Here is a 24,988-nt window from a genome sequence, read left to right on the forward strand (position 1 = left end):
AGTGTCAATGACAGTGGATTTTAATTCATTTATGGGTTGCTTAGACCCACTTTCGTCAAAATGGAACAATACCATGCGTGACATTATGGTCTAGCTAATATAATTGACATTCAGAAAATAATGTCGAAAATATCGTCTGACCCTTAAATTCTTTTGAGTAGTATATAATTTGGTTAATCTACAAACCTGTAACACACTTAGATCTTGTTTTATCAAATGGAGTGAAAAAGCAGGTTTTATATCGATAAATACCATGGAATCCCCATGTCCCAATTGCTTGAAATAATTTTGAAAGTTAATATTCTGATGTCACCGGTAGATGTCGCTCGAAGCACAACAATGCCTACGTCACGACAAATTTCACAGAGTGCGCACAGACTTGGGGGTGCGTTCTTTTCACCTCTCCTGGACATGTTCCAACTGTTCTGTCCTGGTTGTATCCCCTCTCCAGATATCGTAAGACTTAGCAAAATTATTGGTTTTAAGGGTTTGTAACGTTTTGTATGGAGACACTTACTTGTCTGAACTTTATTGTTACTGAAAATGTTCACGAACTGTGAAGAAAAATCTCACAAATGAATAACAACAAATCGGATGTTTATTGCACGAACCGTGCACGAGAAAACAAACCGAACCAAAATGATAACGGTCACGTGGTATACCAACATCTGTGACGTTTACACAGGAAGATTCCCTCTAAAAATAGATTGGACCTCGCTTGCTTAACGTTTTTCTCTCGATAGCACGTCTTGTGAAAAAATGCAAAAAAAGCATTTCGTGGTTTTACAAACATCAGGATTACCAAAAGCACTTCAGGTGAATGGAAATGTGTATTCTAAATAATAAAATGTAAGTAAAGTGCAATTTTATTTGTGAAAAATGGGGTTTAATAGCCAAAAACAACGCCGTAATGGTTCACAAATAACTGTAACTAGGGTGTGTCCCTTTAACATTCTGACAAAATTAATGACTCTTTATCATTACTGCATGATTTTCTTAACCCTAACCCTAAACTTAACCATTTTCTTTCTGGGGGATGCCCCCCACACCTCCTGTTGACTGTGGTTGCATTCAATTCCATAGCGCCATACCCAAAAATTTCTTTCTGGCAGAAACACTGATAGTGAAACAGCAGGTAAACATATTCATGTAGTGATCCAATTTCCTTTAGTCGCTACCTTGTTAACTATACATTTATTATAATTTTCTTTTTATTAATACAGTCTGTCCAGTCCAGAAGTTAGTAGCTCAATTCAAATTTCCTTAGCTATAAAAATAATATTAAGGTTCATAATGGAGCATACACTAAACAAGAAAAGTTAAACAAATTCTTCTTTTTTAATTCTCTGATGAAAAAGATCAGATAAATTTGAGGCCCTAACAAGATTTGAATGTCTGAAAAATAGAGGTATTTTCAATGATTTGTTTATGTAATACTATGGGCTAAATATTATTATAATTACATGAATAGTTCCTTTCTCTGATCTCGTGTACAGAATGTTTCTGGAATTGTCCACACAAATCTGAGCAAGTGGATCTGAAAAACAACAAAAACTGTATCAAGACTCAAACATCACTTATAAAGTTCTTTTATCACATTGGTCTTTAGCATAGTCTTTACTTAAACATGAGTATCTACAAGAAACATTCTGAGAGTACTGCTAAAGCAATACATGTCCCTTACTGGGCCCAACAAATTTTCATATCTCCCAAGTTCAAAGGCCAAAATTCTATGAAAAATTAGTAAATCACCATGAAAATTAAGACTTTGTTTTATTTAACGAAGGAAGGAAATGTTTTATTTAAGGAAGGAAGGAAATGTTTTATTTAACGATGCATTCAACACATTTTATTTATGGTTATATGGCGTCGGACATATGGTTAAGGACCACACAGATATTGAGAGAGGAAACCCGCTGTTGCCACTTCATGGGCTACTCTTTTTGATTAGCAACAAGGGATCTTTTATATGCACCATCCCACAAACAGGATAACACATACCACGGCCTTTGATATACCAGTCATGGTGCACTGGCTGGAGCAAGAAATAGCCTAATTGGCCCACCAACGGGGATTTCCAGACGAACTGTGCATCAAGCGAACTTTTCACTACTGGGCTACGTCTTTGCGCCCCCCCCCCCCCCCCCCTTCCAGTGCACAATAAAGCTACACACAAAATTTCATATCTCCCAAGTCTAAGAGCCATAACTGTCAAATCTATAGCTGTTCATGATAAAGCTATAGACAAAATGTAACCTCAATATTTTATGGAATTGCGAAAAAAAAGATCAGAAAACTATATATGGGAGACAGACAGACAGCTGGATAGGACTAAGATGAAACCAATATCCCCTCCAGCTGGACTGGTAGGGGACTAATAAAATCAAAATAAAAGCACAAAAATTCTAATAAGTGTTTGCATTATTCACAAAAGTGAATTCCAGAGAAATACTTGCACCATAGCTAAACAAATAACTAACATCTTGATCTAAAGAAATGAAATGAATACTGATTTCTCAAACATTAAGCAAAAACAGATAAATCCAAAAGCTTACCATCTTCACTAAAGGTAAAGTTGAGAATAGACGGCACAAGAAAGGAAAACTTGCTTGTTGAGTGATTTATTTTCCTACACTTTTGACTGAACCAGCCATCTGTTGCCTGAAACAAAACAGAGATGGAAAACAATGCAATGAATCTTCTTTTTTTTTAATTCAGGTTCAATTTGTATACCATTACTAAAAAAATTCTGAAGATACAGCAACAATGAAAAATATGTAAAAGTGACATTTCAAGTGCCAAATGTTTAGTTATTGTTAATGGAACGAGGACATGAAACAAATATTTGTTTAAAAACACTCCAACACACTCTTCTTAGTCATCAACTGTTAGGTAAGATAAACAGTCATTGCAATAGCGTCCAGAGCATGACAATGAATATAAAATTAAATTAGACTACATAATACAAACTGAAATCCAAAAATACTATTGGTGAAGCTTGACCATAATAACTCTTTGATTCTTTTAACACATTCTCACAATCATTGTTACCCACCTGATAGACCATTTCATACAAACAGCCATCTTTGCCTGCCATGAAGATGCGCCCGTTGTCCGTACCGCATATGAAGGTGAAGTATGTGTTGTCAGTGGGAATGGAAAAAAGAGGATCTGGCAGTAGGTGCATTTCGTCTTCAACATGGCCAGCTAAACTACCTGGATAAAACAAACAAGAGAAATTAAAATGTAATTAGGAGGCACAATTAATCATAGAATTAAATCAAACTATGTTAGACTTGATACAAAGAGATGCAAGTATTTCAGATGATCTCTAATCACTTCACATGTGTGAATAAGGAATACACTTTCTTACCCACTGGACTGAGTTAGCCAGCTTTTGCATGATGCTAGATAAATCTGCTGATTTCTACATATGCCTGATTGATGTCATAACTCATGTTTTTTCAGAATTCTGCTGAATTAGGTATTTCCCATGTTGCCATTTCACATTGTATCATCGTTTTAAAAATATTTAAACAAATTAATATTTTCAACTTATATTTATTGTTACGTCGTTACATTTTTATGTTGTTGCATAATCTGGACTATATTTTCTGCATATGATTAAATGAGTTTGTACGAGAAATGTTTTTGAATCATTCTACAATAAACACGTTACTGTTATGAAATGGGCAAGAAAAAGAATCAATCACCATTGTGAGGTGTAGATAAGGCAATTCCAACCCAAGGGACAAAATGTTTTTTTAAGTCCAAGGTTTACTGAAAACATTTTGTCCCTCGGGTCCGAATTACCTTATCTATACTTCACAATGGTGATAGATTTTATTAGTCTCCAAAGGGTAAATACTGCAGGACTTAATCCAGTGGGTCAGAAATTCCCTGAGGTGGGAAGTAACGCAAGATCAATCTTCTTGTTAAATCCAGCAAGTTTTACCCATTAAAATAAGTGATCCATGACTGGTATGTCAAAGACCATAGTATGTGCTGTCTTGCATATATATAATCTTGCTGCTAACCAGTAAGAGGAGTCTGTGTGATCGTACCTGGTTTCTCCTTTCTACAGATCAACCAAGTGCTGGATGTCAAATACCAAATAGCCTCGGTTTTATAGCATGTTCATTACAACGTTAATTTAAATAGAGAATAACTAGTTAATGACATCAGATATCTGCTTTATCCTGTAAAAATAAGAATGGAAAATTCCACACGGCTCTGCCGACATCATTAACTAGTTATTATTTTTATCCTGCAGACCATAAAAATTAATGGGAAAAGCTATTATTTCTGTTATTTATGCCACATTGTACGATGATTTAGAGGTCAAATGAGCAATTTTGTACTGTACAAGTCATAATCTACTAGTATACGTTTATGACTTTCCTTTAATCGGTCATCATAATTTGTCAATTGATAGAAACAGTGGTTGCAGGATAAATTAAAATAAAGTTTTGTGTGGTGGTGAAATTACATGTTTATTTAGGAATTATGAGTGCAAAACTATTTTTAAACCTGGCAAACATAACACACTACATATACAAGATATAACATGTTGGTTGAACTATACACTACCTTCAAATGGTTTGATAAAACTGACTCCGAGTAACACTATATCAACCGGAGTGGCCAGAACCAGCAAGTATTGCACACATGGCTGGAAGATTCCTACAAAATAAAACAGACACATTTACATGTAAACATAATACATCAGTTTGGAAAGGTTTCGATTACTTGCATCTTTGCAATATTTGTCATTTACAACAGCAAACACAGAAAAGTACAGACCACTTGATCACACTGATGTACCCAGAGAAAGTCATCTAAACATCATAACTGTGTTTTTGAAAGATCTTATGTAAATTTACAGTGGTTTGTGACTTTTACATTTTTTTATTTATTTCCCAATACAATATTTCTAATAATACGTGATAATACTCTGAACCATTCTGAAATATGGAATGGTCCAAAGGGTACTGGATGTCTTAAACTGAAATGGATGACGGGTACACCAAAGTTCAAACTTATGGCAGAACCGATGGCAATTGTCATCACTGAGATATAAATTGCCATCGGTCAAGGGCATCATTCACCGATGGCACTTTTGTGCCTCCGGATGAGAATTACTGTCACCGGTAAAACTCTACGATGACGGCAAAATGAATACTCCTGGTGAACATTATCTACCAGTATTTAATATTGTATTAAAAATGATGCATTCTGTTTGCAATCTATTTTAATTGGTTCCCTATTGACAACACACAGCCATACAACCTTTCAGTCATGTTTTTTGCTGCAAAAGACACTTTTAAAAAATTGCCCTTGGCAGACCCAAAATTGCTGTCAATGAGTGACACATTTTTCAGTTTGAGCTCTGGTGCACTACTATAATGTTGAATTGTTGTGAAATATATAGCACAATTCCACTAAATATTATATTGGTGACCATCATCACTTTAGAATTGCCAATAATTTGCACATGACAAAAAATAAAAATAGTAACAGCAATTATAATATTTGTGTACCTGGTTTTGGTTTCACAAGGCCTGTGCTAAGGATTGTTTCATTGAGACCATCAAAAAATGCTAAATCAGACCTGGAACAAAACGTATTGAGAAGAGATTATGTACAGATCTATCCAGTATTTTCATTATTCAATAAATATAATTTTATTAATTCATTAGCAATCAATATTAGTAGGTAAACAAGTATCATAATGTCAATACAAAAATTCATTGACAATTCAGATATATCCAGAAATACATTTCAACGATATGTCAGTGAATATTAAGGGGTATTAAATTCTGTTTTCCAGTTCCTTAATCATTGACTGGTTGGAATAAAATTAAACACTTAATCAAGGTCCAAAATTAATTTTATGTAATGGGAAGCAATCTCTACTTCTGACAATTTTAATTGATAAATGCTAGACACCGACAACCAATTCTAGACCATTTGTATTTATATAAATTTTACTCTCATTTTATATAAATTTAAACAAATAATAAGTAACTGTTGTTCTTTTCCTTTTATTACAATTAAGATGAAAAGCAAACTTTGCTTGTGAAGTTGATATCAGGAAGCATATTGTGCATATTGAATGACGGATTGCCTCTAGCTCCCTTGATACCACACAGTGAACTGATCATCTGAAACCGGCCTCGGTGGCGTCGTGGCAGGCCATCGGTCTACAGGCTGGTAGGTACTGGGTTCGGATCCCAGTCGAGGCATGGGATTTTTAATCGAGATACCGACTCCAAACCCTGAGTGAGTGCTCCGCAAGGCTCAATGGGTAGGTGTAAACCACTTGCACCGACCAGTGATCCATAACAGGTTCAACAAAGGCCATGGTTTGTGCTATCCTGCCTGTGGGAAGCGCAAATAAAAGATCCCTTGCTGCCTGTCGTAAAAACAGTAGCCTATGTGGCGACAGCGGGTTTCCTCTAAAAACAGTGTCAGAATGACCATATGTTTGACGTCCAATAGCCGATGATAAGATAAAAAATCAATGTGCTCTAGCGGCGTTGTTAAATAAAACAAACTTTACTTTGATCATCTGAATTACACAAGCTAATAACCTACAAAGAATTTTTCAGTACCGGTATGTACTCATTTTAATATGATTTTTGTTCTATCTATTCAGTACGGGCATCAGCCTTGGAGGTGTACTGGTTAAGCCATCTAATTTAAGGCTGGTAGGTACAAGATATCAGAAGTCAATGTTAATTTTTTTTTAGGTAACCAAACTCTGTTCATGTGAGTTAAACTTATGTAACCAATTTGGTTGTAAACATGAATTATATTGACTTAACTGGTGAGCTAAAACACATGCTACAGTTCTTTGCAACAACAAATTGGTCCAAATGTGTTAAAAAAAATCTATTTTACTACTGATGATATAGTACTTTCAATTTTAGAACGGTTCACCATATAACTGATTGGCAGTTTACTTGATATATAAGTTAACAGTTCACGTTTTATTGTCCTGATACACTGGGTTCAAATACCACCAACAGAGAGTTTTAATGGTCCATTGTGGATGAGCAAGGCCACAACACCTCTATCACTAACAACTACTCATTATCCCACACTTCAGTCCCCGTGCTTATAAACCTTAAAGTCTAGACTTTAACGTCATGGCAACGCCATTCAAATAGCATTACGTTAAATTCTGGACTTCAAGTTTTATAAGCATGGGCCGTGGACTGCCAAGATAACTTAGGTGTGTGTGCTCAATACAATGTGCTTAAACTAAAACTGGATATAATCAATGAAGTTAAGTTAAAATGAATAAATCAATATACACAGGAAGAACTCACCCATCTTCATATTTCCAAACATATATGTCACTGTCAATTGTCAGCCATGCTCTTTCAATCTCAGGGAACAAACCCATCAGGAAATTACACTGAACACCTAAAGCAGTGGTTAAGGAATCAAAAACATAATTGTAAATTTAACCATTGCAAACATAAATACATTTTTGTTTTTAAATGTAAAAAGCATATTATATACCGTATAACCGGAAAAATTTGGGGTCTTAATTTTTCGTGGTTTGGGGTATAAAAACATTTCAAGGTTTCTTATTTTCGTCGTTTGCCAAATCTAAATTGAAAGTGATTTTATTTTCGAGTTTTAGTAAGTCTAATTGCGAGAATACTTGTTAGTGTTGATTAAAGTTTTACGTCGGCTGCCAGATGTTCGATACCACCGACGTGTAAAGTTAAACAATGGAGCACTCAGCTGTAGCCTAACTGGCCACTGTGATACCTGGTATGCTATTCGTAAGATAACTGATCACAGTCTTTGATTTTGTGTAAAGCCAATTACGATTTGTGTGAGATTTTTTCTAAGTCAGTCTGTGAAGTGTTTGATGTTTAATCTGAGCTTGACATGTTTCACTCACACTCGTATAGTAAGCTGGCTTTGTATACCAGTGTAGCAAACATAGCAATACATACACATTTTACATTTCAAACTTGCAACATGAGTCTGTTGAGCTGGTTGAATAAATTGGTCGAAAACGATAGTTTTTTACCATCACCGTCAAGAGGACCCGAACTCGAGATCCCATCTTCATATATCGATGCCGCAAATAAAGCCATATCTACACCTAAATCACGGAAACGAAAACGCAAGTACAATTTCTTTGATGACGAACAGACAGCTAAGATTGGGAAATATCCTCTTGAACATGGCGTGTCAAGATGCAGTCGTCAATTCTCAAAAGAACTGAATAAACCAGTCAGCGAATCGACAGTTAGAAGTATCAGAGACAGACATGAGCGTTGTATGCTAAACATCAGACGGAATATTTGATCTACAGAGAGAGATATTAAAGTAACAGAAACAACTTTGCAAAAAAAAAACAGGGGGTGACCACTGCTATTGGGTGATGTTGATAAAACAATCCAGATTTATCTGAAGACCATCCGCGAGGCTGGGGGTGTTGTCAACACTTCTGTAACAATAGCAGGTGCCAAGGGAGTCATTGAAGCCAGCAACCTGGGACTGCTGACAGAAAACGGTGGTTCAATATCTTTAACGAAGAGCTGGGCAGCTTCCCTCTTACATTGGATGGGGTTTTCAAAGCGCAAAGCAACAACAAGTGCAAGAACTTTACCACAGAACTTTGAATCTATCAAAAGTGATAGACAGAATTTCTACAAACGTAAATCAGTATGACATTCCAGATGAACTAATAATAAACTTTGACCAGACTGGCTTGAAGTTTGTGCCGTGTGGTGAGTGGACCATGGACCAGAAGGGATCAAGGCATATTGAAATTGCTGGACTAAGCGATAAACGCATGATAACGGCTGTTGTTGCTTCGACACTGAGTGGGGATATGCTCCCAGTGCAGTTGATTTACGATCGGAAGACAGATCGTTGGCACCACCAGGGCACAAAATTCCCTACTGACTGGGATATAAAACGCTCAGAAAACCACTGGTCAACCAACGCAACAATGGATGAATACGCTGACAAGATTATTATACTGTATGTGAATTGTGTTAAGAAGGAACAAAAACTACCTAAACACCAGAAATCACTGGTCATACTCGATATGTTTAAATGTCATCAAGACCGAGGCTTTTAAGACAAGTTAAAGAAAGCGCATATCAACCTGGTCTTTGTTCCGCCTAACTGCACCGATGCCCTGCAGCCACAAGACGTATGTGTGAACAAACCACTTAAGGACGCCCTGAAGTCTGAGTTCACCACTTGGTATTCAAAGCAGGTTTCCCTGGCTATGAAAGACGGCGAAGGTGTAACAGACATCAAGATCGACATGCGTACATCGGCGATAAAACCAATTCATGCAAGGTGGATTATGAAAGTTATGGCAGAATTCAAAACACGCCAGGATATGTTAAAATCTGCATTTATCCACCCTGGAATCACTGAGTATACGGTACTGATGAACGTCCGAGCAGTACATGGTTATCTGTAATGTTTATTTATTATTATGTGCTTAACTGTGCAGTTTGTGATTAACAATCAAGGACAGACATTGACAAAAACAATATACAAAATTTTAAAATATTTCATTATATTCTACAAACAGTGAAATTCACACAATAACTTTTTTTAAATTCTAACTTGTTGTCTTGACTATACTATTCTCTTGTCGTATCCGGTGGACTGCGAATGACAGGAAATAAAATGCTCCGGTAAATTGTCAGTGTGTTATGGTTTTCATAATAAATATTTTAGATAGAATGCAAGGATATTTTCAAGGATTTATATTTTCGATGCGGACTACTTACCCGTGAAACCCACGAAAATAAAAATCCTCGAATATTTCCGGTTATATAGTATTATAAAGTGGCAGTTTCTTTAAATTAGCCACTTTTGAATAACTTTCTACATCAGGGCTCACAATGTACATGGCCAAATTAGCCAATTGCTAATTTTATTAAAAGTGGCTAAAACATTCAGTTTTTGGCTAATAAAATATTCCTTAAATTAACCACATTTTAATAATTTTCAAGGAAATAAATACTCGACATACATGTACATATCTAAAAATTGGCTAAACTAAAACTTGTCCCAGCTAAAACAAAAGAATGTTCCAGTGCAGGGGATAAACTATTAACATTATCTAAGACAATTAAGGCAAAGGATACGTCCAAACTCTTGAACGACCAGTGGTGGTAGAGGTGTTCGCTTGCTGCTTACAAACTCAGCCAGAGAGTCAGGACTCATCCCAGCCTCCATCATGTTGGGATAGTCGAAGTCATGAAGTCCACTCACGGTTGGTTGTGCTGGAAGACAAATAACTCATCTTAATTATTTCTAAAATTTGGTTAGCTGCAACCCAACCTACCGCCTTAGAACTATCTTCATTCATATCACTGAGAAATTAAAATTGATAAAATGTTTAAAAGTGTTTAACAATGACTCTAACCAAATCTACACCTATCTATAGAACGTGCCTGAACCGTATTGTTAATATAGAACAAAACAATCCTTTTTAAAAATGGCACTAATATCATCTGTAGAATATAATCAATATTTTTTATATTAGCTAACACAATATCTGCAAGGAAAATGTTATGATCTACAAAGGTATAAAATCACAGACATCAAGTTTAAAAACAAATGATTATGAATCACAATTTAGCTACAAAACTCACAATGCGAAGGGATTTTGAGCAACTCTGATGGATCCAGGTAGTTGCGATCTTCTGCCAAATGCTTATCTACCAGACGACTCGCACTCTCCAAGATGTCTTGGTGGGTCAAGGGAGGTAACCCAATATCAAGGATTGATGCCATGGTAACAAGTTACACACCCAACCAAAAATTAATTGAGCACCAACAAACACTAAGCTGGAAATAAAATAAAGCAAAAAAAAAAAAAAATTGTACATGATCAATAAATGATTATTTAAAATTAAGTCATACTTAATGCTGAAAGACATCACTAATATTTGCAACAGTATAGAATTAAAAAATTAGGGCAGGGAACATTTATTATTTATTTTTAAAAATTTATTATTGACATTTAAAAAAATACTTTGTATTTAAATTAAATTATATTTTTATTTCATTTCTATTACTTAATTAATAAATGTTATTTTATTTTATTAAATTTAATTTATTTTATGTCATTTTATTTTATTATATTAACTTTTAATTTATTTTTACTTTTGAGTTATTTTATTAACTTTAATTAATTTTTAGTTTTATTGGGGTTTTTTGTATTTATTATGGAACAAGAAATGACTTCACCGATTGTTTTTCACATACAACTTTACAAGACTGTTCCGAGTTTTATTTCCCTCCATTAAAGGCAGATAAGAATAACCGTGCGTTTTAAAGAAAACGCACAGTGCCAGACTTTTTTCCTTTAATTCAAAGTGAAGATCGTTTCAAAGTATTTCTTGGTCTCCATTATCCATAAGCTCGAAATAGATCACAATACACAGTTAGGGTGGCAGTCATTATTTTGACCTCAATTTCATTCCGAGCAAAACTGATCGGAATGGTCATACGACTGTTAATGGCATAATGCCGTCACCAGATTAACGTTGACTTGTGCTTGCACTTCGACTTGCAGTCAACGTTAATCTTGAATAACTATCCCACAGCCTGCACAGGAAATGCCTTTTTTTTCTAAGCAGATTGATTTCTAACTTGCACACAAAAACAGTTGCCTTTTATCATTTCCAAAACACTTTTAGTTTATTGTTATGTTAAAACAAACTGAAATTATTTACAAACAACATAATAAAAGGATGGGATTTGACTCCTGAAACCGAACCCCCACCCCCGCGGCAAGATTTCCGATAGTTTCAGAATTTAGTATACTCAGGCTTAAGTTTAGGGTTAATGGTAGTATTAGCAGATATTGTTGAAGTTCGTAATGACCTAATGGCGGTAATATCATAGTTCTAATTTACGCCGACCGGTAGTTTGCCTTGAACTGTTCAATCGAGACTTGAAACGTACCGCTACGCACTACTTTCGTCAAATGGTGTAGTCTGTGTAACAAACATTTCACAATATTTTTATTTATAAATAAAAGAAAAACTATAACCTACATACGGTGGTTATTAGGACGATCCAACTATAATAATAATAATAGAACAGTGATGTTCGTTATATTCAAAATAAAGGAAAATGATTTTCACATGGTTGCCGCCATCAGTCGGTGTAATTTACTTTCCTCCTTTTTACGAAAACACCAACTTCCAATGGGTTGCACTATACTAAATAAAATCACATAGGCGACATGTAAACGTGTATAGTTTTAAAAACTTCGTAGGCCTATGCTTTATATCAACCAAACTATGACCTATAAATATGAATACTCCAGCCTATCCAAAGTATTACCGAAGAAAGTGGAACCTTTCATGGGCCATTTTCGATATAACCAGATGTTTTTACAACACCCCTAGCTACTTTTGCCAAAATTGTAGTACTTAGATTTACAGGCACTCAATAAATGTTTCAAGTACACGGTTCCTTGACACAGTTTTAATAGATGAAATAAAACTGCATACAATTATTGCAGTGTTTTTTTGCTAAAGTTTCTTTTCTTTCTTTCTTTTTTTTTTCTTCCTTTTTTTTTTGGGGGGGGGGGGGTTAACAACAATGTTTAAACATTGTCACATTTATTACCAATGGCAGGAATGGTAGTATTAACTGTTTTATCAAAATTGGGTGCACCTCGACCTTTGACTTGGCCAGGTGTTATTTGGTTTTGCACCACCAGTATCTTTCCCCCTCGTTATCTGCATCGGTGGTGGTGATAATAATAGTACGTAGTTATTGTGTACATAGTACTATATGATATGACATGATATTGTTAGTTTAACATATTATCAGTTATGAATAACATACGAACCTAGCTTAAAATAACTAGGGGGCGTGGCAGTGAAAATAAATAAGTGCACCGTAACCCTAACATAGGATTTATCCAGCTAGATAAAAAAAAAAGATAAAAAAAGGAACACTTCTGAACTAAACAATGGCAAGTTTTCGTATATATCTGCACATCCACCCAACCACCCCTTCCGATCCGTTTAATTACAGCCATGATCAGTATACGTAAAATCAAGGTAAGTGAAATTCCGCTCTGTCTGGATGAACACGCCGCAGATCTTACAGATCAATCTGCCTTGAAAGTCTCCATTAGTACCTGGGGCGGGACGTAGCCCAATTGTAAAGCGCTCGCTCGATGCGCGGTCGGTCTGGGATCGATCCCCGTTGGTAGGCACGTTAGGCTATTTCTCGTTCCAGCCAGTGCACGACTGCAATCTAATTAAAATTAGCTCCACAGTAGACCACGACTGGAATATCAAAGGCCGTGGTATGTACTACCCTGTCTGTGGGATGGTGCATATAAAAGATCCCTTGCTGCTAATCGAAAAGAGTAGCTCATGAAGTGGCGACAGCGGGTTTCCGTAACCATGTCTGACGCCATATAACCGTAAATAAAATGTGTTGAGTGCGTCGTTAAATAAAACATTTCCTTTCGTCTCTCTCTCCCCCCCCCCCCCCCCCCCCCCCCCCCCGGTGCGAGACGTAGCCCAGTGGTAAAGCGCTCGCTTGATGCGCGGTCGGTTTGAAGTGGCGACGGCGGGTAAATTTCTTCTCTCAATATGTGTGGTCCTTGACCATCTTTTTGACGCCATATAACCATAAATAAAATGTGTTGAGTGCGTCGTTAAATAAAACATTTCCTTCCTTCCTTCCTTCCTCCCTTCCTTTAGTAGCTAGATACTTGATCTAACCAAATCCGGTGAGCATCACATGCTCTCAAATCATTAATTTTATTCGACCAATCAAAACACCGATATCATAATAAATCGCGTCAATGACATTTGGTATGTTTGCTTATGGTGAAAGGTCACCTGGGTACCAAAAATATAATAATAATAATAATAATCATAATAATAATAATAAATCGCGTCAGTGACATTCGGTATGTTTGCTTATGCCTGGGTACCAAAAATAAAAAATAAAAAATATTTATAAATCATCGGTAACTGGACGTCAAACATTTGATAATTTTTGACTCGTAGTCATTGCGGAAACCCGCTACATTTTCCAATTAGCAACAAAGGATCTTTTACTTTCCCACAGACATATTTGATTTATCAGTCGTGGTGCACTGGTTGGTCGATCCCACGACACAAGCACCTAAGGCGAGCGCTCTATCAACTGAGCTACATTCCACCCCACGCACGACAGACCAACAATTACAAGACAGATGTCAGTTAGACGTTGTGTTGTATGTAATAAGCTATTATTAAAAACGTGTCACAAGAAGTTAAAGGTCTTATGAACAGTTCAACACTGCGACTAGAATGGGTAAGCCCAAACGTTGTTCCAGTGGTACGGAAACATTCTTTCAGCCATATAATGACGGAATGGCTCACTTGCAGACATCTTGCTAATTGTCTCATGGATATGCCAACATTCAGCCATACCAGGGCTAGGCCATGGTTCTGAATGCTCCGTTTTTGTCTTTGTGGTACAGTCATCTGAAACAAGATTTAAAGACATTTATATCATCCTAACCCTAATGAAACATGAAAAGTGTAAAAAAAAAAAAATTAAAAAGGAGTTTCACGTGCATCATGCAGACTTTAGGCAGGTGCTCTGCTTAGTCAGAAAAAAAGAAGAAATAAGTTTTAAACAAACAATTTGAGAGAGAGAGAGAGAGAGAGAGAGAGAGAGAGAGAGAGAGAGAGAGAGAGAGAGAGAGAGAGAGAGAGAGAGAGAGAGATGGGGGGATGAAATGTTTTATTTAACGACGCACTCAACACATTTTATTTACGGTTATATGGCGTCAGACATATGGTTATGGAAACCCGCTGTCGTCACTTCATGAGCTACTCTTTTCGATTAGCAGCAAGGGATCTTTTATATGCACCATCACACAGACAGGATAGCACATACCACGGCCTTTGGTATGCCAGTTGTAGTGCACTGGCTGGAACGGAGAGAGGGGGGGGGGGGAGGGAGAGAGGGGCTAGAGAGGAGGGCAGGCAGGCAGTCGTGTTGGCATAGACAAGAAATCAACCAAGCAGGAAGATGAAAGTGGGCAGGCGGAAAGGCAAGCAAACTAAAAAGTGTTTTTAAAATAATAGATAATAGTCAATTTTAAAAATTAATTTAAATCAAAAGGGGAAGTAATTGTACGAGTTTAATGATTTTAAGGTTTTAAGAGTTAACCCCCTTCAATTGTACATTAAATCGATATAGATACTAATGTAATTATATAGTATTTTTTAAAGCAGGATTTACATATTGTACCTCGTTTCTTCTTTAAAGAAAAATGTATATGCGTTTGCTTTGTTAAATAACTAATATTAGACGACCCAAATCGTAAAATGTTTCTCTTTAGACAAGGCACAAATACAAATATGTTATTATTTCACCGCAAATTTACGTACTTCAAAACTCTTGGGGAAATAATTTCTTGAAAGGTAGTGTTCATAATTTTTTTTAACACAAAACATTTTTTTTGTATAAATATAAATATTAGTAGTCATTAATAATTTAAAATGTATATACAACTTTTAAAAATATCACGTGGCATATTTTGAATTCAGACTTCAATCGTTGATGATCTTAAGACCATTTTGGGACATTGCAAGGTTTTCCTTCAATTTAATACTGAGAGAGCCAAAAGTGGAGGGTTAATAGCCTTAGCCCTCACTCCAACCAAAATTCAATGGTCCTTTTCAAACAAAAAACCTAAACTATATATAATAATAATTTTTAAATACCTTTTATTTATTTCACAGTGTATCTTCTGTGATTTCGTTTATAGCCATCAAGCGTATTATGTTTCATGTTAATTAATTCAAGTTAATTAATTCAAGTGTATTAATTAGCAAGAGGCGTATCCTATAACGTACGTTGTTTATTATTAAAGATAACGTGTGATAGAATTAATTGACTATTTAGTATTAGAGATAGCGTGTGACATAATTAATAGCACATTATCCAACAAGCCAAATGAGTATTATAATTGACAGATTACAAAATCATATTATCTAACCTTTTAGAAGAAAAAAACATCCATGTTCTTTTTATTACCGTCGCACGCCATTCTTCGATATATATATATCCTTTCACTTGGCTAAACTCGCTATCTGGGTCAATTAAATTTATTATTCTCCAATTTGCCGCTTAGCAACGGGCGCTCTTTTCCAATGTTTTGTGTCATATACTATAAAAATAAGTTTGTTTTGTTTAACGATACTACTAGAGCACATTGATATATTAATCATCGGCTATTGGATAGCAAACATTTGATAATTCTGACATAGTCAGAGATAGGAAACCTAATATATTTTTCCATTAGTAGCAAGGGATAGACATAATAGCACATACCACGGCCTATGATATACCAGTCGTGGTGCACAGGATGGAACGAAAAATAGGCCAATGGGCCCACTGACGGGGATCGATCCTAGACCGATATGTACAGTGCATCAGGCAAGCACTTTACCATTAGGCTACGACCAGCCCCCCCCCCCCCCCCCCCCCCCCCCCCCCCAAACCATATAGTATTAAAGAGCATGGTAACATCGTCTTGTATGTTATATAGGCTGGAGGAGGTTGACGGTAACCGTTGTTAGCAATAACAAAGAAGTTTATTAAAACCGTAGTCGTGTTTGTATTTTGCATTAGTAAATGTTATAATATGGTAAAAAGAAATATATATAGCTTGTTTTGTTCAACGACACTACAAGAGCTCATTGATTCATTAATCATCGGCTATTGGATGCCAAACATATAGCCTTAGGGAGGAAACCCGCTATATTCTTCCATTAGTAGTAAGATATATATTTTTATGCACCATCCCACATACAGGATAGACGATAACACGGCTTTTGATATATCAGTCGTGGTGCACTGGCTGGAACGAGAAATAGCCCTATAATATGGAACGGCCATATTGCAGCTTGACTGTTTATGTTTTGGGTACAACTAAATGTAACAGGGGACTAATGTAATTATACTATACGCATGTGACTCCAAAATATTATGACTTTTAACTAACAAATAATGTATTAAATTTGTTTATGTATAATGGGGCCGTTACTGGGACGAAAGCAGCGGAGGGGGGGGGGGGGGTGTGTGTGTGTGTCTAGGATGAGGATGCGACGTTTAAAGAGGGTGATTATAGTACTTAAAAGTAAACCGACATGTAAACTAACTATATGGTAACATTCCAGACACACTAAACTGATCAAGATATTGCATGCACTCGACTAAAAAACAACAAATGAATTGTCACCATCTGCTAAACGCTGGAGTTTTCGGGGAACTTTGAATTTCGGGAGGGGTGAGCATACTATCGTCGGCGTACTCGTGTGTGTGTGTGTGGGGGGGGGGGGGTAACCATTTGGGTTACATGGAGTGTATGTACTAAACAGTGTTATGCTAGTCTCAGACTACCAACTGCTAGGATAATGTTGGCCAACTCGATGTTTGCGTTGTAATTTCCCCTAACTCCCGACGGATTAACAACCAATGTTATACGACCAGAATCGAGTTGTAAGAGCAATTTATTGTTTGTTTCTTTATTCAGTTTGTTGTTTTGTTCTTGTAGGTTTTTTTTTTTTCTTGAGGAAAAATAACCATTTGAGTTGAAGTAAAATTCGTTACGTAATACTCCTTACAAAAGTCTATCATACTAATTTATTAACTACAGGCATAGGGTTATTTTAAAACACCATGAGAATTTGCCAGCCCGGGTGATACCAATTCGTTAAATTTCAGGGTCTGGCACATAGACTATAACGCTGTTCACTCCCAATAACACCACATAACGTTTGTACCTACATCCACTCACCCCATCAATCATTAAATAAGACATTTTATTAATCCCTGTTCTCTAATATATTCAGAATTTAAATATAAGGGAATTATATAATAATATATATTATTGTTATTGTTATTATTATTATTATTATTATTATTATTATTATATACTCGTTTGTGAGAAACCAAAGACGACTTGATCCAAAGATCGGTATTTTATAACACAACCTGGTTCCAACTTTAAAGCATAATCAATTACATAGTTTGACCACAGAAGACAAAATACACGTATGTGTCCTTTTTTGTGTTGTGAAATATAATGTGTTTTATTATAGAGTGCAAATAACAGGGGTTTTTTTACACACCCGTTGGTGAGAACATCATTCGTTATTTTTGATAACACATACATGTACTTGTTTACACATGTATTATTGTGTGTTAACAATTTCAAGGCATACGACTGGCTTCTCCAAGGTGATGACCAGGTCATCAATGCCATAAGCCAATGAAAAAACAACACGATTGAAATCGATTACACTGTGACGTATAGTTAACCTGACAATCATTTGTCTGTGACGCGTACGTTAGCTGCATTGTAAATAACTTTTAGTCGTAAAAGATGTTAAAATTTGCTTAAAACCTAGGTTCTTGAGGATATTATGTAATAAATATAATAATACATTCGTGTCCGTTAGATACCATTCTTACAACTCGTTGTTTAAAACAGCTCGTTATAAGGTAAATGGCATCTAACGGCCACTCATGTATTATTTTCTATATAATATATATAAAGTAATGATATTCCTGATGTATTTAAAACTATTGGTGTGTTTCCGCTGACTAATTGAACAGATACATATATATATATATATATATATATATATATATATATATATATATATTCATGAGAAAAAAACACACGGTCACTTACTTAGACTATTATAGTGTAGCATTTGAATAAAAGTGGACCATATTGGTTTATACGACAATCATCATGACCATAGACGTTAATATAACAACATGATTTTGTCTATTGTAATGAACATCATGTAGATTTATTGTCAGTAATATGAACTTTATTTTTTTCAGAATTCCTGATAAAAATAACCAAATGTTGTTATCGTATAGCCTACAAGCAAGGAATGTCACGTTCAAACATTTCCAGTTGTGAACATGTCGAGCCGAATTTACGAAGCCTGTTTTTCTTAAACGCAGGTGTTTAAGCATTGTAAATGTATGTAGTAACACGCGTGTACATCAAAAACAGGCGTTGTAAAGTCAGCCCGACTTGTTTATGGCCAATGGTTATGGTTAAATTCATTTCAATTTGTAGGGGCGGTACATTAGCCCAGTGGTGAAGTGTTCGCTTGATGCGCGGTCGGTTTAGGATCGATCGCCGTCGGTGGGCCGATTAGGCTATTTCTCGTTTCAGCCAGTGCATCACGACTGGTATATCAAAGGCCGAGATATGTGCCATCTGTCTGTGGGATGGTGCATATATCGAGATTATTATACGAGCTTGTGTGTTGTACTGATTTTACGAAACGAGTGTCAGGATTATTGTATTACCCGAGCGAGAGCGAGGGTGATACATGAATCCTGAAACGACTTTCGTAAAATCAGTACTATTCACACACGAATGTAATAATTTCTTTATTATCCACATTATCCTAAATATTATTTTTTATGAATAATAAGCTAGGACCATGTCAAAACGTTCGAAACGTAACTACAAAGAGATGACGAAACGACGTCATTTTCCGAAATGACGTCATTTTTATATAAGCGTTTACACTGGAGAAGCCACATTAAGTTATGACGTCGCTTCCCAAAATGACGTCATTCGATGTGCACGTGAAATCATTATGACACATATGGGTCATACTGGTTATATTTCTCTGAATATCTTGAACCATGTGGATAATAAAAAAAAGAGCCTACCTCTGCCTCACCCCCTACAAAAATGGGAGCCCGTATACATATGTACGCTTGCTTTCATTTACAGGGCCCACGGGTATGGACAGGTGTCTTTAAGAACACGCATGCTCTGAACGGTTGTGGAAATGTAGGACTGTCCCATATGTAGGAATCATTTGAGACTAATTATGAGAATATCAGTCAATACTCATCTATAATGTATAGTTGCGTGCTTACGGAAACTAATACGTCTAAAAGTTCACGTACTGCTAAATTGTACAGGTGTTTTGTTTTATTAGCCATTGATTTCGAAGGTTAATCTCTTCCGAATTCTAGAACAAACCATACTTTAAGCACAAACTACAATATCGAATTCTACATTGACCTATATCAGGGTATTTATTACGAAGATTCGCTGTGACAGAGTGCCTCTTTGTGTCCGAATGTAGGGTATATAGGCTTAAAGGGACAGACCACTAAGTTTAGTTAATCTATAAATCTGTAACACATTTGGATAAAGTTATAACTGACTTTGAAATGGTGAAATACCCTCTAAAATTAGACTAAAACTCGACTCCATAACTGTTACCTCTCAGACGCACGTGCGTTTTTAAAAACATGAGAAATGCATTTTGTGATATTAAAAACCAGAATGACCAAAAACACTTAGAATGTATGGAAGTGGATAATCTAAACAATAAAATCTAAGTAAAGTAGGATTTCAGTTAGTAGTAGTAAACAATATACCTTAGTGTTTAAAAACTAGGGTATGTCCCTTTAATGAGATCATTAATTATAACAAAATAGTTTATATTAATATGTACTAAGTCTACAAAATGTGATTTTGGGAACTTGTTTATATCTGTGCTCCTCGGTCTAGAATAAATCTGAAATGGAATAGTTACAATTCTATAGGCGGACCCTGAAAATATTTTAGCGAGTGGACCAAGGGCAAAAGAACACATTGACCAACTCCTTGAAAAGGGAACATCAGTGGAAATTGTAAAAAAAAGGGGGGTACTTTAATTTGTTTAGGGGGGGGGGGGTCATAGATCTACCCTTGAATTCTGTGCTGTTTCCATATTTGTTAAACGCTTACGTTGTTTGTTTTTGTTTTATTTGTTTTTGTTGGGGGTTTTGGGGTTGTTATTGTTGTTATTGTTGTTATTAGGGTTTTTTAGCCAGACCGAGCAAAAAAACGTCCGCTAGACTGGTTTATGCACACAATAAACCAAATGACCACGTCGGGAACCAATCAAATAGTTCGTGAAACGTTTGCTGGCTGAACTTGGGGATGCATGACATGCATGATTCCTTACTTAAAGATGTATCCTGCACCACACAGTTACAGTTACCACAATGTCGTACTTGTATTTTTATTTGATATATTACATAGGGCGGGATTTAGCTTAGTCGGTTGAGCGTTCGCTCGAGGTGCATGCGTCGTAGGATCGAACCACCTCAGTGGATCCATTCAGCTGAGTTTCTCTCATTCTAACTAAAGCACCACAACTGGACAAATGCCGTGGTATGTGCTTTCCTGTCTGTGGGAAAGTGCATATAAAAGATCCCCTGCTGCTAATGGAAAAATGTAGCGGGCTTCCTCTCTGAGACTGTCAGAGGTACCAAATGTTTGACATCCAGTAGCAGATGATTATTTAATCAATATGCTCTAGTGGTGTCGTTAAAAAACAAACTTCTTGATTTATTACATAGTATCGAAAATACACTTATCTACAATATAGTATTGATTATTTCAGGAGCGTGGTATTAATTTGGTTAAAATCGCAGATTGAAAAATCAAAGTATCTTATATCAAGTTCCAGACGTCAATAGTTTTTGTTCAGTTGATTATTTTACCAGTACGCAAGTACATACATCCATCATGTCTACACAGCAAACACGTCGCATATCGATGTTTTTAACAAATACAATGAGTGTACTATTAGCATATATCGCAAAGTGCACCGTTCTCTTAATATATCGACAATACATGAACATATGTCCTACACAAAAAAAAAAAAAAAAAAAAAAAATCACAAACAAACAAAAACAAACTACGTTTAAAATTAGTTTTGGGTACCACTAGAGCGCATTGATTAATTAACAATCGGCTAATGGATGATACACATTAAATATATATATATATATAAATTAAACACAGTCTTTAGAGGAAACTTTTGTTTTCCATTAGGGACAAAATTACCTTTTATATATACACTTTCCAACACAAGGACAAGACACATCTAAGCCTTTATTATACCAGTCGAGGTGCACTGATTACGTCTGCTACAAATCACCTGTCTTCAGTGGTGTAGCGAGGGGGGCACGGGGGCAATGCCCCCCACCCCCCCAAAACCTTTGTTTTCTTTTTTGTTACTGTATCATACATACATAGTGTGCCCCCCCCCCCCAATAGTGGATTGCCCCCACCCCAACCCAGTGGCGTAGCGAGGGGGCACGGGGGCAATACCCCCAAATCAAACTTTTTCTTACAGTATTAAAGTTTATAAAATCATACATACACACATACATACATACATACATACATACATACATACACACACACACACATACATACATACATACATACATACATACATACATACATACATACATACATACATACATGCATGCATACATCCATACATCCATACATCCATACATGCACACATGCATACATGCACACGTGCATACATATATATATATCTATATATATATATAGTATGGATCCCCCCAATAGTTGCCCCCCCCAAAAAATTTTTTTTATATATATATATAAATAAATTAATTAATTATTATTTTTTTAAATCCTGGCTACACCAGTGCCTGTCTTTACTTAAATGTAATGCATGCATGTCTAACACACATACATTCACGGGCATCTTTTCAAGCGGACACCTAAAGTTAACAGCTATATGTCCTAGAAGGCCATATTAACTGCATCGTACCATCTAATATAATAACTATACATTAACCCATATTAAACAACAACCCATCTACACCATCTTTTCTACTTTCGTCTCAGATTTAACACATTAATAATATTATGTATTTCAATAACTACAATGGACTATATATTATGAAATGCGATACGCCCCCAAATGTGTCCTATTATGAAAAATGATTCACCAAATATGACATGTTTTCTTTAAATGCGTCTGTTGACAGTGATCAGAATGTGTAAATTAATAATTATAAAATAGTTCATAGCGGGGGACGGGTTTAAGCTCAGTCGGTTGAGTACTCGCTTGAGGTGCTTGTGTCGCAGGATCGAACCACCTCGGTGGATTCATTCAGCTGTTTGGGGTTTTTCTCGTTCCAACCAGTGCACCACAACAAGACAAAGGCCGTGGTGTGTGCTTTCCTGTCTGTGGGAAAGTGCATAGCAAAGATCCATTTCTGCATTAGGAAAAATGTAGCGGGTTTCCTCTGCTGACTACGAATTAGAATTACCAAATGTTTGACATCCAACAGCCGATGATTTCTTGATCCATGTGGTCCAGTGGTGCCATTAAACAAAACAAACTGTTTAGGTCATAGCGATGAAACGATTATGCTCTCGCCTACGTTAACCTGTATGACACCAACAGCTGCGGGCAACAAACAATACTGGAGGACAGAGATGAAGAGTAAATAACTAGTTGTTTCGGTGGAGTGCAATAATCGGAAGGAAACTAGAAAAGATATATTTGGTAGAAGAACTGTGATGGAATCATTCCGATTCCTTCCTGAACTTTTGTTGCAATTTCTTGGTAATACTGAATTTTATTATACATTTTAATTTTACCCATCTGTGATATTTGGGTGTTTTTTTCCACAGTTCTTTACACTGTGTTTTAATTTAACTGTTGAATTTTTATATTGATGTTGATACTCACTTAATGTTTGCATTTACCGTTGTTTGACACCCAATAGCCGATGTATTTTTTTTTGTGCTGGGGTGTCGTTAAACATTCATTTATTCATTCATTCAATTGTAGCTATTAACCTGGAAATTAATTTAAAAAACATGTTTAATGTTTTATTTAACTACGCACTCAACACATTTTATTTACGGCTATATTGCGTCGGATATATGGTTAAGGACCACACAGACACTGAAGGAGGAAACCCGCTGTGGCCACTTTATGGGCTACTCTTTTTTATTAGAAGCAAGGGATCTTTTATATGCACCATCCCATAGACAGGATACCACATATTACCACTGGGCTACGTTTCGACCCTACGGAAATTAATTAAACACCCGCTAGTTTTGACTTGCACTTCGCAAGTAATTGTGACCATTTCATGGAAAGAAAGCAATGTTTTATTTAACGACGCACTCAACACATTTTATTTACGGTTATATGGCGTCAGACATATGGTTACGGACCACACAGAGTTTGAGAGAAAACCCGCTGTCGCCACTACATCGGCTACTCTTTCCGATTAGCAGCAAGGGATCTTTTATTTGTGCTTCCCGCAGGCAGGATAGCACAAACCATGGCCTTTGTTGAACCAGTTATGGATCACTGGTCGGTGCAAGTGGTTACACCTACCCATTGAGCCTTGCGGTGCACTCACTCGGGGTTTGGAGTCGGTATCTGGATTAAAAATCCCATGCCTCGACTGGGATCCGAACCCAGTACCTACCAGTCTATAGACCGATGGCCTAACCACGACGCAACCGAGGCCGGTCCATTTCACGGATACCAAACACTAAAATTAATGTTCTCTGTATACAGAGGGTATTGAAAAGATAGACACAAAGTTAGACTGTCATTACATATGCATGAAAATGTATGGTCGTTAATTATTATGGAGCTGGAATCACACTATGTGCTTCTCAAAAGTAATTTATTCATGCCATTTCGGTAGATACTTAGTAGATATAGAATATGCACCTCTCAATATCAGGTTTAAACCTCGTCGGCACGGACAAATACGTCTAGGCGCCCTTTTGGCTGCAATATACCTCTGATGGTGCTTAATTATTTTCCAGGTGTATATATAATAAAACACACACGCCCGCACGCACGCACGCAAACAAACATACACACCTCGTCCATCCTCTAAACCTATCTCAGGGATTCTGTATCTTTCTCTCAGCCCATTTTGCTTTTCTTTTTTGACGTTCATATTTCCTTCTTGTTTCCTTCTCGTTCAACCTTTTTGGCCGCCACACTCCACATCCCAGTCCTTGTCTGTCTAAACAGTGACAGATAACCCAGGCGCCTATGCGGTGGGTGTAGGATGAGGTGAGTGGGTTTCGGGAATC

General features: G+C 36.4%; 1 protein-coding gene across 1 annotated transcript in view; it reads right to left on the minus strand.

Moving 5' to 3' along the window:
• Positions 1 to 12,186, minus strand: part of LOC121374589 (nuclear pore complex protein Nup155-like) — a 51,483-nt gene extending 39,297 nt beyond the window's left edge. The window contains exons 1-9 of the mRNA XM_041501693.1: positions 12,066 to 12,186; positions 10,656 to 10,851; positions 10,146 to 10,283; positions 7,335 to 7,431; positions 5,541 to 5,611; positions 4,591 to 4,683; positions 3,056 to 3,216; positions 2,556 to 2,661; positions 1,464 to 1,537 (exon numbers count right to left, since the gene is read on the minus strand). Coding sequence (XP_041357627.1) covers positions 1,464 to 1,537; positions 2,556 to 2,661; positions 3,056 to 3,216; positions 4,591 to 4,683; positions 5,541 to 5,611; positions 7,335 to 7,431; positions 10,146 to 10,283; positions 10,656 to 10,797 — 882 coding nt within the window. The 5' untranslated portion in view covers positions 10,798 to 10,851; positions 12,066 to 12,186. The remainder of the gene's footprint in view (positions 1 to 1,463; positions 1,538 to 2,555; positions 2,662 to 3,055; positions 3,217 to 4,590; positions 4,684 to 5,540; positions 5,612 to 7,334; positions 7,432 to 10,145; positions 10,284 to 10,655; positions 10,852 to 12,065) is intronic.
• Between the last annotated feature and the right edge of the window lie 12,802 nt (positions 12,187 to 24,988).

This window comes from Gigantopelta aegis, chromosome 6 (assembly GCF_016097555.1).
Source record: "Gigantopelta aegis isolate Gae_Host chromosome 6, Gae_host_genome, whole genome shotgun sequence".
In the NCBI taxonomy this organism is placed as follows: Eukaryota; Metazoa; Mollusca; class Gastropoda; order Neomphalida; family Peltospiridae; genus Gigantopelta; species Gigantopelta aegis.